This window comes from Macrotis lagotis, chromosome 1 (assembly GCF_037893015.1).
Source record: "Macrotis lagotis isolate mMagLag1 chromosome 1, bilby.v1.9.chrom.fasta, whole genome shotgun sequence".
Taxonomy (NCBI): Eukaryota; Metazoa; Chordata; class Mammalia; order Peramelemorphia; family Peramelidae; genus Macrotis; species Macrotis lagotis.
Genome location: NC_133658.1, coordinates 414,460,452 through 414,472,687, shown reverse-complemented (window position 1 = coordinate 414,472,687; position 12,236 = coordinate 414,460,452). Strand labels below are relative to the sequence as shown.

Sequence of the window (12,236 nt, the reverse complement as noted above, 5' to 3'; positions counted from 1 at the left end):
CGTCTGAGATAAGACTTGAACTCAGGTCCTCCTCACTCCAAGGTTAGTGCTTTATCCACTGCACCATTTAGCTGCCCCATTTCTTTCAATCTCTAAAGTAACTTAACTTGTGTTTGTGTTATGAAAGGAAAGCTTTAGGCTAAATTCAATACATGTAAATAAGCCACTGAACCACAGAGAATTGTCACTGGACCTTGGAAAGATCCCATGCCAGTACCAAATAATGGCCATTCCACTCAGCAAACAGAAATGAAGAAACTACTTTTTCCTCCATTTTCTCATTTCAGTATTTCCTTCATTATGAAGAAAACGGATTGAAGCACTGAGGGAACATTTATTTTAAATAAAAGATCTGGTAGAGCTTCTTGCAATCATTTATAAAAAGCTTAAGACTTAAAAATTGTTCCCAGCCTTTCTTATTTTTAAAGGTAATTCATGCCAGAGTGGGGAACATTAGGAGCCTGAAGGATAGGAATCATGCTTTTAAGTGAGAATTTTTACTTGCCCTCAGCCTTATTTCTTTAAGCTTAAACTGATTTCAGACCCTAGAATTACATACTTGAGCTGATTTATGTGACTCGCATTCTTTTGACCAGCTTTTGTTCCTTCACAGGCTTATTTTCACTCGGAAAGGCATCCTCCGTGTAGAAGGGTTTTTGAGTCCACAGCAGAGTGACCCAGAAGCCATGAACCTGTGGATTCCCTCTTCCTCCCTTGCAGAGGGAATAGATCTGGAGACCTCAAAATACATACTGGCCAATGTCGGGGACCAGTTTTGCCAGCTTGTTATGTCAGAAAAGGAGGCCATGATGATGGTAGAGCCACATCGTAAGTCTTGCCTTTTTGTAGTTCTTCTTGTTGGAGAAACTGTTGTTTGTTTTACTTAAATGGAGTTATATTTCCTTCCCTTCTTTGAAGGAGAAAAATCACTACTAAAATTTCCCACATTGTTGAGAAGATTTTCACTTATAGAAATCTGCCTGAGGAGCTAAATTAAATTCAGAAATTTTATTTTAAGGCCTCTGGAGATTGGATGCTGATGAACTAATTTTACTCTCCACATTTTGTTTTATGTAAACAAGAGGATAGTCCTCTTTTTGTTTTTTCTTATCTAAAGTGCTCCTAGGTACCAAGGCAACTTGTAATTCTTCCATTCTGAGGGGGACTTGGGAGTTGATTATGTGGTCATGCATACAAGATGCCACATCTTATTTTCTTTTTTATTTTAACATTTTATTTGTTTTCAAATTATATACAATAGTAATATGTATGGGACGGCTAGGTGGCACAGTGGATAGGGCACTGGCCTTGGAGTCAGAAGTACCTGAGTTCAAATCTGGTCTCAGACACTTAATAATTACCTAGCCATATGGCCTTGGGCAAGCCACTTAACCCCATTGCCTTGAAAAATAAAAAAAAAAAAGTAATATATATCTATTATTTTTTGCAAGGCTCTGAATTCTTCAATTTTTTCCCCACCTTCCCTTCCCTACCCCCCCACAGAAGGCTGTCTGATAGTGTCTATAGTGTTTCCATACCATACAATGATGTAAATTGAATGTGTTATAAGAGTAAGCATCCCCCCCCTTCCGAGGATGAGAAACCTCAAGAATAGAGAGAGAGAGAGAAAATTGTACTTCAGTCTGTGTTCAGAGTTCAATGTCTCTGTCTCTGGGGTGAGTTGCTTTCTTTATCATAAGTCCACCAGAGAAGTTGCTTCAATATTTTTCCCCACAGTTGCTATTACTAGCTCTACCTCCACTCTATTTCTCCCCGATCTCATTTATTCTATTCTCTCTCTCTCCTTTCATCCTGGTCCTGTCCAAAAGTATGTTGAATCTGAGTACCCTCTCCCTCGATCTTCCCTCTCTTCTATCACCTATTCCCCCCTTCCCTCCCCCCATTCCCCCTTATCCCATCCTTTTCTTATTTTTCTCTAGGATAAGATGGATTTCCTCACCCTATTAAGTGTGTATGTTATTTCCTCTCTGAGCCATTTCTGATGATAATGAAGGCTTACTCATTCCCCCTTGCCTACCCCATTTCCACTCCATTGAAAAAGCTTTTTCTTGACTCTTATGTGAAATTTCTTAGCTTCTTCGTCTCCTTTTCCTTCATCCCAGTAGTTTCCTTTATCACCCATTGACTCCATCTTTTTACTATATTATACCATTTTATATTCCTTCCTGTGTCCTGTCTATATGTGCTCCTTCTAACAGCTCTTATAAATGAGTTATCATTATCTTCTTCCTGTGCAGGAATACAAACAGTTCAATATCATTAAGTTCCTCATAGTAAGTCCTTCTCTTCCACCCTTGCTATGTTTCACCAGATTCCTGTGCTTGGAGATCAAACTTTCTATTCAACTCTGGTTGTTTCAATAGGAAAGTTTGAAAGTCCATCTTTTCCCCTGAAAGAGGATGTTCAGTTTTGCTGTGTAGTTGATTCTCAGTTGTAAACCAAGATTTTTGCCTTCCAGAATATCATATTCCAATCCCTAAGAGCCGTTAATGTAGATTCTACCAGATCCTGTGTAATCCTGAATATGGAGCCTTGATAGTTGAATTGTTTGTTTCTGGCAGCTTTTAGAATTTTCTCTTTGATTTGGGAGTTTTGGAATTTGGCTATAATATTCCTGGAAGGTTTTTCTTTTGGGATCTCTTTCAAGAGGTGACTGGTGAATTCTCTCATTTCTGTAATAAAGTCTAGGCTTTTCTCCTGGTCGTGGCTTTCAGCTAGCCCAATAATTTTTAAATTATTTCTTCTGGATCTGTTTTCGAGGTCAGTTGTTTTTCCAATGTGATATTTCACATTTTCTTCTAATTTTTGGCTTTTTTGGAAGAGTTTTATTTCTTCCTGATTTCTTGCAAAAAGTCATCAGCTTCCTTTAGTTCCATCTGCATTTGAAGGAATTATTTTCTTCAGAGAGCTTTTTTATCTCCTTTTCCAGCTGGCCAATTCTGCTTTTTAAGGCATTCTTCTCATTGCCTTTTGTTTGGCTTTTTCCATTAGGCCTAAACTGTTTTTTTGTTTTGGGTTTTTTTGGGGGGGGGGGGTTTCCAGGTTTTTGCAAGGCAAATGGGGTTAAGTGGCTTGCCCAAGTCCACATAATTATTAAGTGTCTGAGCCTGGATTGGAACCCAGGTATTCCTGATTCTAAGGCTGGTGCTTTATCCTAAACTTGTTTTTAACATATTATTTTCTTCAGTATTTTTTTGTATATCTTCCACCAAGCTTTTGATTTGGTTTTAGTGATTTTTCTGCATCACTCTCTTTTCTCCCAGTTTTTCCTCCATCTCCCATAATTGCTTTTCAAAGTCTTTTTTGAGCTCATCCATAGCCTGAGCCCATTTTCTATTTTGTCATTACCTTAGTATGTATTTTGATCTTCCCTGGGACTAAAGTAATCCTCTGTGGTCACATTCTTTTTTTTCCTGTACTTTATTCATTTCCTCAGCCCGAGACTAATTTACAACACTTCCAAGGTTTGGTTTTTTTTGGGGGGGATACTCCGCTGGGACCTTTCTTACTCCAAGGTCTTTTGCTCTCACCTGTGCTTTGATATGTAGACACACACACACACACACACACACACACATATACACTTCCTTCTGCCCTGGGGCTATAAGGAGAGATTCAGCTTGGTTATTTAGTATGGAAGCCCAAACTGCTATATCTAAGTGTAGGCAAACAGCAGAGTTCTACCCCAGAGGGAGCAGAGAAATCTCTGCAGACTTTCCTTACTGTCTCTGGGGGTGCAGGCTGCTTTCTCCATATTCTCGCTGCAGTTTCTGCTACTGGTGCTCCTCACTCCACACTCATTCTGGTGGAGCACAGTTCTCCCCGCCCCTTCAAGCTATTGGTGTTGATCTCTGGACTGGGCTGCACTGCAGCCACAGCTTTTTTCTAACCCCCCGGTCGTGGTGAAACACACCTTTCCCATGGAACTTTTAAGTTATCTTGGACTGGGAAAATGTATCACTCAGTCTTTCTGTGGGTTCTGCCCCCTCTAAATTTTGGCTAGAGTCATCATTTTTTTTGTTTTTTTGGAGTTTGGGGGCAAGGAGTTCCCAGGAAATGCTGCCTTCACACCACCATCTTGGGTCCACACCCACATTAAAATTTGCTTTGGAACAACATTATGACCCTTCTTTGCCCCATTGAAGGAAGGCTTCTTGATTTTTGGTCCTCAAGAGATGAAGTATCTTCATTTCCCTTGGGGTTTTTTTTAGGGTTTTTTTTTTTTTGCAAGGCTACCCCATTTCCCTTTCTTAATGTTATCTCAGTACGATCATAAGCATTCAAAACATACTCTATTGCAATTACTTATATAATCCATTTAGAAACATTTTTGTTTTTTATTGGGGTTATTTTGCAAGGGAAGGGGGGGGAATTAAGTGACTTGCCCAAGGTCACACAGCTATGTAATTATTGAGTATCTGAGGCCAGATTTGAAATCAAGTCCTCCTGACTCCAGGGCCTGTGCTCTATCTATAGTGCCACTTAGCTGCCCCTTTTAGAAACATTTTTAAAAAACTTATAGTCTCCTTTTTTCAGTCTCTTAAGTCATTAATTTTATGGATTTGGTAAGTTTTTAACCTGAAAAGACTAGATAGATAGGTCTGAAGAGTTACTACTGTTTATTTGTTTAGCAATTATAAATCATTTTCCTCTTGATCTACTCCAGAAAAAGTGGCATGGAAACGAGCAGTACGTGGTGTCAGGGAAATGTGTGATGTATGTGAAACAACCCTCTTCAACATCCATTGGGTTTGTCGCAAATGTGGATTTGGAGTCTGTCTGGACTGTTATCGACTTAGAAAGAGTCGTCCACGAAGTGGTAAGTGACTTTTTCCCAGTCTTGTTCAAAAGATAACACAGGGTGGGGGCAGCTAGGTGGCTCAGTAGATACAGCACCAGCCTTGGAGTCAGGAGTACCTGAGTTCAAATCTGGCCTCAGATACTTAATAATTACCTAGCTGTGTAGCCTTGGGCAAGCCACTTAACCCCCATTGCCTTGAAAATAAAAAAGATAACAGAGAGAAATTCTGTTAAGGATGAAGTGAGTTGAGGTTTTAGGACTAGGGAGTGGGGAGACATTAAGACTTAAATGTTCCTCAGGCATTGGCTAAACTCACCAGCTTATTCATATCACTGAATCATATCCCTTAAAAACAATTCATGCTAACCCTCTTGTTTTATAGATGAGGAAAACATAGCAGAGAGTGAAGAGGCAGCTTATCTGAGGTCATAGTGCTGGTATATTGCAGTAAGAGTGATACTTGTTTCCATTCACTCCATAGCCAGCATTCATTTTTTTTGTGTTTTTTTTTTTAAGGTTTTTGCTAGACAGTGGGGTTAAGTGGCTTGCCAAAGGCCACACAGCTAGGTAATTATTAAGTGTCTGAGACCAGATATAGCCAGCATTCTTTCCAGAATAATTCTTTGCCAGTTTTCACTTATTAGAAAAATTTTTGCCAAAGCAAGAAAGTGTATCCTTGATCTGTTTTTCATTCTTTGTTGCCCCAGCCAATGGCAAGAAAGTCTTCCAATTGCTTCCTTGGTTTCTTCAGTATTACCTGGTTGCACAGGCATGGAGAAACTCTGAAAATCTGAAGGGATAATCAATGACTTAGAAAGAGGAGATAGGCATATCTTAGGTCCATGGTAGGAAGCATACCCCAAGGAATAAAAATAAATAAAGGCTCATCCCATTTCAGAGACAGAGGAGATTGGTGATGAAGAGGTTTTCTCTTGGTTGAAGTGTGCAAAGGGGCAGTCACATGAACCAGAGAATCTCATGCCCACACAAATCATCCCTGGTACAGGTAAGTCCTCAACTACACTTTTTGTGGTGAGAGAGGGATGGCTTGCATCTTTTTTAGGTAGATACCTCAGAGTAGAATAATTTGCAACATAAGTCTTAAAAAATTGTGGTTTAAAAAAACAAAGTCATAGAACCTTATTAATGACTCTTGCCTAAATCCTTCTATACTGATTCTTTTTTTTGTACTTAATATTTTTTTATAATTATAAAATTATTTAGAGAAAATATAACTGCAGACTTAATACTTTCATTGTGTTATATGAAGTAGTCTTAATAGATTCTTTTGATTGGATCATAAGTTTAATTTTTCTGTTTCCTCTATAAGGTCTCTTAAGTCTGTTTGTATTTTGAAATGTACCTGCTATAAATAAAGTGAATCCAGAGAATTGTCACTTGCATTTCTTTTTACTTAATAACTGTTTGCCACTTCGATGACAATCTCAAAATATTCGGAAATACTTGTAGAAAAAGAATATTTATCAAATGTAGAGGTAGTAATTCTCATTGAGTTGGTAAAGTTTTCAGGTTGACATATCTAATTTATGTTTAAAGCTCTTTAGTACATGGATAATTTCCTAAAGTTCCCCTACATGGCCTGTCTTTCATATATTTTTCAGATAAATCATATTTCACTTTCTTTTTAGCTCTTTACAATATTGGAGATATGGTACATGCAGCCCGGGGCAAGTGGGGAATTAAAGCCAACTGCCCTTGCATTAGTCGCCAGAATAAATCTGTATTGAGACCTGCTGTCACTAATGGGATTTCACAGGTAAGCAAGTCAGGAAGCTACTTATAAATTAACTATAAACTATGTTAGCTGAAGCAGGAGCTGTGGAGTGCTTGGAACTTGGTCAGGTATCAGAAATGCCAGGGTCATCCACTGCATCCTGGGCCATTGCCACTTATCTTGACTTTTGTCAGACTTAGGCAGAAAGACTGAGACTGGTGATTTTATGTAGCTCTACCTCTCTAAAATTCAATTCACATGGAAGTCAAACCATCGCCCATGATGATGTCATCGATTCTCTTAAAAAAAAACAGTTGTTTTAAAACAACTGTGGAATATGGCTGCTTGTTGACATTATTCTCCTCCTGTCTGAGATAATCTAACTTGATCCATCTTGTCCCTAGATCTGTCTTTGAGAGACTGATTTAGAAACAGATCCAATTGGTGTTTCACTAGTAGCCAGTGAATGCTTTAAAAATTTCTCAGTGACTTGTTAGTTTTCCTTCCTTCATTTGTCTGTTCTCAGTCTTGATTCAGGAGGAGTATTAGAAACACCTTTGACTTAGAATCAAGATTGCTATGACAAAATTCAGGTCTTTCTGTGTTCACAGCATGGAAAAGACTACTTAACCCCCATTAGTCTGTTCAGTCACACTGCACAAGCAAAACATGATCACCATCTGTGGCATCATTATCTTCAAGTCTAGTGATAGAGACTGATTGATTTATTTGGGATTATCAAATTCTATTTCCAGCAATTCTGGTGTTAGAAAAGTAAAAAAAGAAACTATTTAAGTTGATTAATTTTATCCCAAGATCCTTTCAGCATAAAGAATACAGCCAGTAATTAAAACATAAGAATTGAAAATGCAGGGGGAAGAGTAGGTAGATAGGAAGATAAGAAAGTATCTAGAGAAATGTTTCTATTTTTACTAAGATTGTAATATTAGGCCAGGCAATATGAAAAGTGCAAAGCATTTTTAAATGTTGTTTTATTTAATTTTTTCCAATTACATGCAAAGATAGTTTTCAGCATTCATTTTTTTGTAAGTTTTTGAGTTCTACCTCTCTCTTCCCTCCCCCTCTCCCCATGACTGCAAATAATCTGATCTAGGTTATAAATGTATAATCACTTTTAACACATTTCCATATTAGTCATGTTGTGAAAGAAGAATCAGAACTAAAGGGGGAAAAAAACATGAGAAAGGAAAAAAATAAAAGTTTTAAAAAGTTAAAATCAGATATTTTGGTCTACATTCAGACTCCATAGTTTTTTCCTCTGGATATGAATGGCATTTTCCATCAAGTCTTTTAGAACTGTACTATTGAAAAAAGCTCTAAGTCTGTCATAGTTGATCATCACACACAATGTTGCTGTTAATGTGTACAAACACACTTCACTGAACATCAATTCATGCTAGTTTTTCTAGGCTTTTCTGAAATCCCATTCCTCATGATTTCTTACAGAACAATAGTACTCTTATATTCATATACCACAATTTGTTCATCCATTCCCCCAATTAATGGGAATCTCCTCAATTTCCAATTCTTTGGAAGAACTGCTATAAATATTTTTGTACATTGGAGTCTTTTACAAACCCTTTCTTGTGATTTCTTTGGGATACAGATCCAGTAGTGATATTGCTAGATCAAAACATTATTGCCCTTTGGTCGAAGTTCCAAATTGCACTCCAGAATGACTGGATTAGTTCATAGCTTCACCAACAGTGTATGTCCCAGTTTTCCCATGTCTTCTTCAATATTGATTTCCCTTTTTTGTCATTTAGCCAATCTTAAAGTTGTGAGGTGGTGCTTCAGAGTTGTTTTAATTTAATGCAGGGCTTTTGAAATTAATCTTAAAATAATTATAAAATACTAGCAACACTTTAGATATCCTTATGTGTTAACTATGGGCAATTCATCAATTGTTCTTTCCCAAGAACCTTGTTTAAGTACAGCTGATGACTATATATGTTTCAGCTTCCCAGTATAAATTCCAGTGCTTCCTCTTCTGGAAGTGAAACTCCCTTCTCCAGTGGAGGAGGAACAACAGGAGTGACAACACCTGAGTCTGACCTTCTACCCAAACCTGATGCTGTGGACAGCAGGGGTGAGGAGGCAATGAAAACAGATGCATCAAGTAGCAGTAGTGAGACAAAGACAAGCAAGCCACTCTGCCCTGAAACAACACCGCCATCTTCTGCTCTGCACTGGTTGGCCGATTTAGCAACACAGAAAGCAAAGGAAGAAACAAAAGGTAATTAAATCAGATTCAATCACACACATACAAAGTATGGAGGTTTAGAGCAAAAGTCATAGCAGTGGACCCTGTAACTTTGTGCATTTGCCCCACAGTATTAGATGAGTGCAGGAATTGAATTGCATGTACATGTTCGTGCAGAACAATGTAGTCTTGGCTAGACTCTATCCAGGGAGATGTCATGGCAGAAGGGATCATTTGGAGGAAGACAGAAGTCTAGGGAAAAATATAAAATGAGAAATGAGTGAGAGCAATCTAGCAGTGAATACAAAAAGATTTGGATGAAAAGAGGTGGGGGAAGAAATGACAAAAACAAAAAGTGAGAAGGAAGGGAACAAAGTGATATAGCTAATATGTTCTCTGTTGGTTGTCATTTAAATGTATAGTGTACTCTCTCTTGCTGAGGAGTGATATAGATTGAAAAGCCTTCATTCTTTTCTACTTTTCCCATTGTGTTTATGGGTGTCTCTGTGTTAAAACATTTCAGAAATTCACTTTTGCTCTGTTTCCTTCATTACTCCATTAACTTTACTTCTCCTTATGATTCTTTTCTTACAGAAGCTGGTTCCCTGAGATCAGTACTCAGTAAGGAATCTCATTCCCCCTTTGGGCTGGATTCATTCAACTCTACAGCAAAGGTTTCTCCATTAACTCCAAAGCTCTTTAACAGCCTGCTACTGGGTCCTACTGCCTCAAACAACAAAACAGAAGGCTCCAGCCTTCGAGACCTGCTACACTCTGGACCCGGAAAGCTTCCCCAGGCCCCCTTGGACACCAGCATACCTTTTCCTCCAGTCTTCTCAGCATCTTCAACAGTGGGTATCCTCTCCATGATTTCAGCCATTGAATGTTTTTTATAATTTTTGTTTTCATATTTAAAATATACAGTGTTATAGTTCACTATTTCTTGAACAGAAAAGAAGGAAGCATGCTCTAATATCAGGCATCTGGAATCAGTTTGGCTTTTGTATTCGACTCAATTCTGTTGTCATACTGTTTTTTTTTCATTGACCTCATTATATTCATAAGACATATTCTTTTAGATCTGTTTTATTTTTTCTGTTATCATTTTATACAAGTTCTATCTTATTTCTATGACTCCGTCATATCCCTCATTTCCTACAATACAGTCATATTCCCTTGCATTCAGATACCACAGTAATCCTTGGATCCCATGAAAGCTGTAAAGGCATCATTTTTTTTTTTTGTAGTTCTCTAGTTTGAAAGCTATACTGATAGACTCCCTCTGTGTGTTGAAGCTTTGTGGAAATGCCAGATTCTATTGAAAAATCTCTGAAATTCAGTGAAGCATCATCTCATTGGTTTTGCTAAGGAGAAATAGAGCAAAAATTGGACTGTTTCCTTCCCAAGTGGTAAAATTATATAGCATTAGTTAAGGCAGGGGTAGTTGTAGCTGACTTGAATTATCTGTTAGTCTTTTGGTTAGATAAGAAACCTGTTTCTAAAGGAGAATTAGATACAATATATGAGTGTTTTTAAAGACTTTCTAAATGTCTGCACACACATAAGTTTATTACCATTTAGACACTCTTAACAACCAGAATAATTTTTTAGGTCTTTTATCAATGTGCCCCTGGGTGAAAGGTAGGATGAGTAGAGAAAATATAATACTTCTTAATACTACCCTATTTGATAAAGGATGTTTTAAGAACCTACACAGAATAAGGCTAGCTAGGTCAGTGACTTTTTTCTGTGTTAGTAAGAGTCGTTTGACTATCTTTTTCGCTGATGATTGTGAAACTAAATATAACTGTGGGCTTCTATCTCTAGGGGGTGAAGAACAAGGCCAGTCTTCCCAACTTCCTCGACCACATCATTGCCTCAGTGGTAGAAAATAAAAAAACTTCTGATGCTGCAAAACGGGCCAGTAACCTGACTGACACCCAAAAAGAAGTGAAGGAGATGGTGATGGGGCTGAATGTGCTGGACCCGCACACCTCCCACTCATGGCTCTGTGATGGGAGACTGTTATGTCTCCATGACCCCAGTAACAAAAACAACTGGAAGATCTTTCGGGAATGTTGGAAACAAGGCCAGGTCAGTGTGATTAAAGACCTGGTTAAAGCCTTGGACCCAGGGAGAACATGTAGACAGCTAGTTCTGGTTTGAACCCCGGTTTTATCCCAACTATATCCAATTTGTCTACCATATTTTGGGGTAGTGAGATTGAGAAAAGGAGGAGGGAGGGAGAACTAGTCATAGAACAACCACATTCTTTTTGGAGAACCTTTGATTACTGTAAGCTCCTTGACATTCTTGAGTACTGAAAAAGACCATGGAAATTCTTGTCAAGTTAGTGATCCGGCTTGGATGTTGTCTTTGGAAAAGGAAGCAATATAGGTGTAATGGGGGAGGAAGAGGTGGTACTCTACTAGGGAAATATTTCTTGGCTATACCAAGTATATGTTAAAGCAGCCATTTATTACATTTCAGATACATAAGGAAGGGAAAGGGTGTGAGATTTCTGGAGTTATACTTTCCAAATGTGAAATGTTGCCAAAGGTTTTATTTTTTCAGTATTTGGCCTCCCACCTTTCTTTTATATAGAAGTAGGTATCCAGAGCAACAGGAGTGATTTATCTGATTGGATCTGGAAGTAGGGGGGGAAAGTGATAATAATAGAGAGGAGGCAGTTCCTATAAACCTCAGCTAATGTTAGAATCAAAGATCACATAATAGAGATGTCAAGCTAACAAGCTCAGGATAAAGAAGAGAAGAAAAAGTTACTGAGGGATCCTTATTCCTATTCCTTCTCAGCTCCAGGGTCTCTTAATGTTTTTTCATGACCCTACTGAGCAAGGTATTTATTTCCACAGCCTGTCCTTGTTTCTGGGGTGCATAAGAAGCTCAAATCTGAACTTTGGAAGCCAGAAGCATTTAGTCAAGAATTTGGAGACCAGGATGTGGACCTAGTGAACTGTAGGAACTGTGCTATCATTTCAGATGTGAAAGTGCGTGACTTCTGGGATGGTTTCGAAATCATATGCAGTAAGTGGCTTTGAGGTTATATCCACTGAGTGCAACCTGGGAAGAAAGCCAGCTCTCTGTCTTTCCAATGCTGCTCTCCAGTACAGCATGCCCCTATAGAAACAGTCACAGAGGTCACTGTAGCATGGTGGGAAAGTCTTGCCCTTGGACTGGTCACAACAGAAGGCTATCTGATGAAATAAATTCCTAGTCCTTAGTTTGTGGTCCAGTAAGGTTTGTTGCACACATGGGCAAACAATAGAATCCATTTTTGCCAGATGTGTATTGGATCTCTGAAGTTTGTGGGCACCAGAAAAGTTGTACATCTAGTCCACTATCAAGGAGAGAACTGAAGATAAAAAGATAGTCTTCTATAAGATTGAGAATCCAGACTTTTCCTTCATTTACTTCAGTGAGTCAATGCTAGTAAA

At 38.4% G+C, this 12,236-nt stretch overlaps 1 protein-coding gene across 3 annotated transcripts in view; it reads left to right on the top strand.

The window, feature by feature from the left end:
- Positions 1-12,236, top strand: part of KDM3B (lysine demethylase 3B) — a 66,046-nt gene that overhangs the window by 47,208 nt on the left and 6,602 nt on the right. For all 3 annotated transcript variants that reach the window (XM_074212939.1, XM_074212938.1, XM_074212940.1), the window contains 8 exons: positions 614-828; positions 4,688-4,840; positions 5,721-5,828; positions 6,472-6,599; positions 8,538-8,814; positions 9,376-9,632; positions 10,609-10,875; positions 11,655-11,826. In XM_074212939.1, the coding sequence (XP_074069040.1) occupies positions 614-828; positions 4,688-4,840; positions 5,721-5,828; positions 6,472-6,599; positions 8,538-8,814; positions 9,376-9,632; positions 10,609-10,875; positions 11,655-11,826 (1,577 nt within the window). The remainder of the gene's footprint in view (positions 1-613; positions 829-4,687; positions 4,841-5,720; positions 5,829-6,471; positions 6,600-8,537; positions 8,815-9,375; positions 9,633-10,608; positions 10,876-11,654; positions 11,827-12,236) is intronic.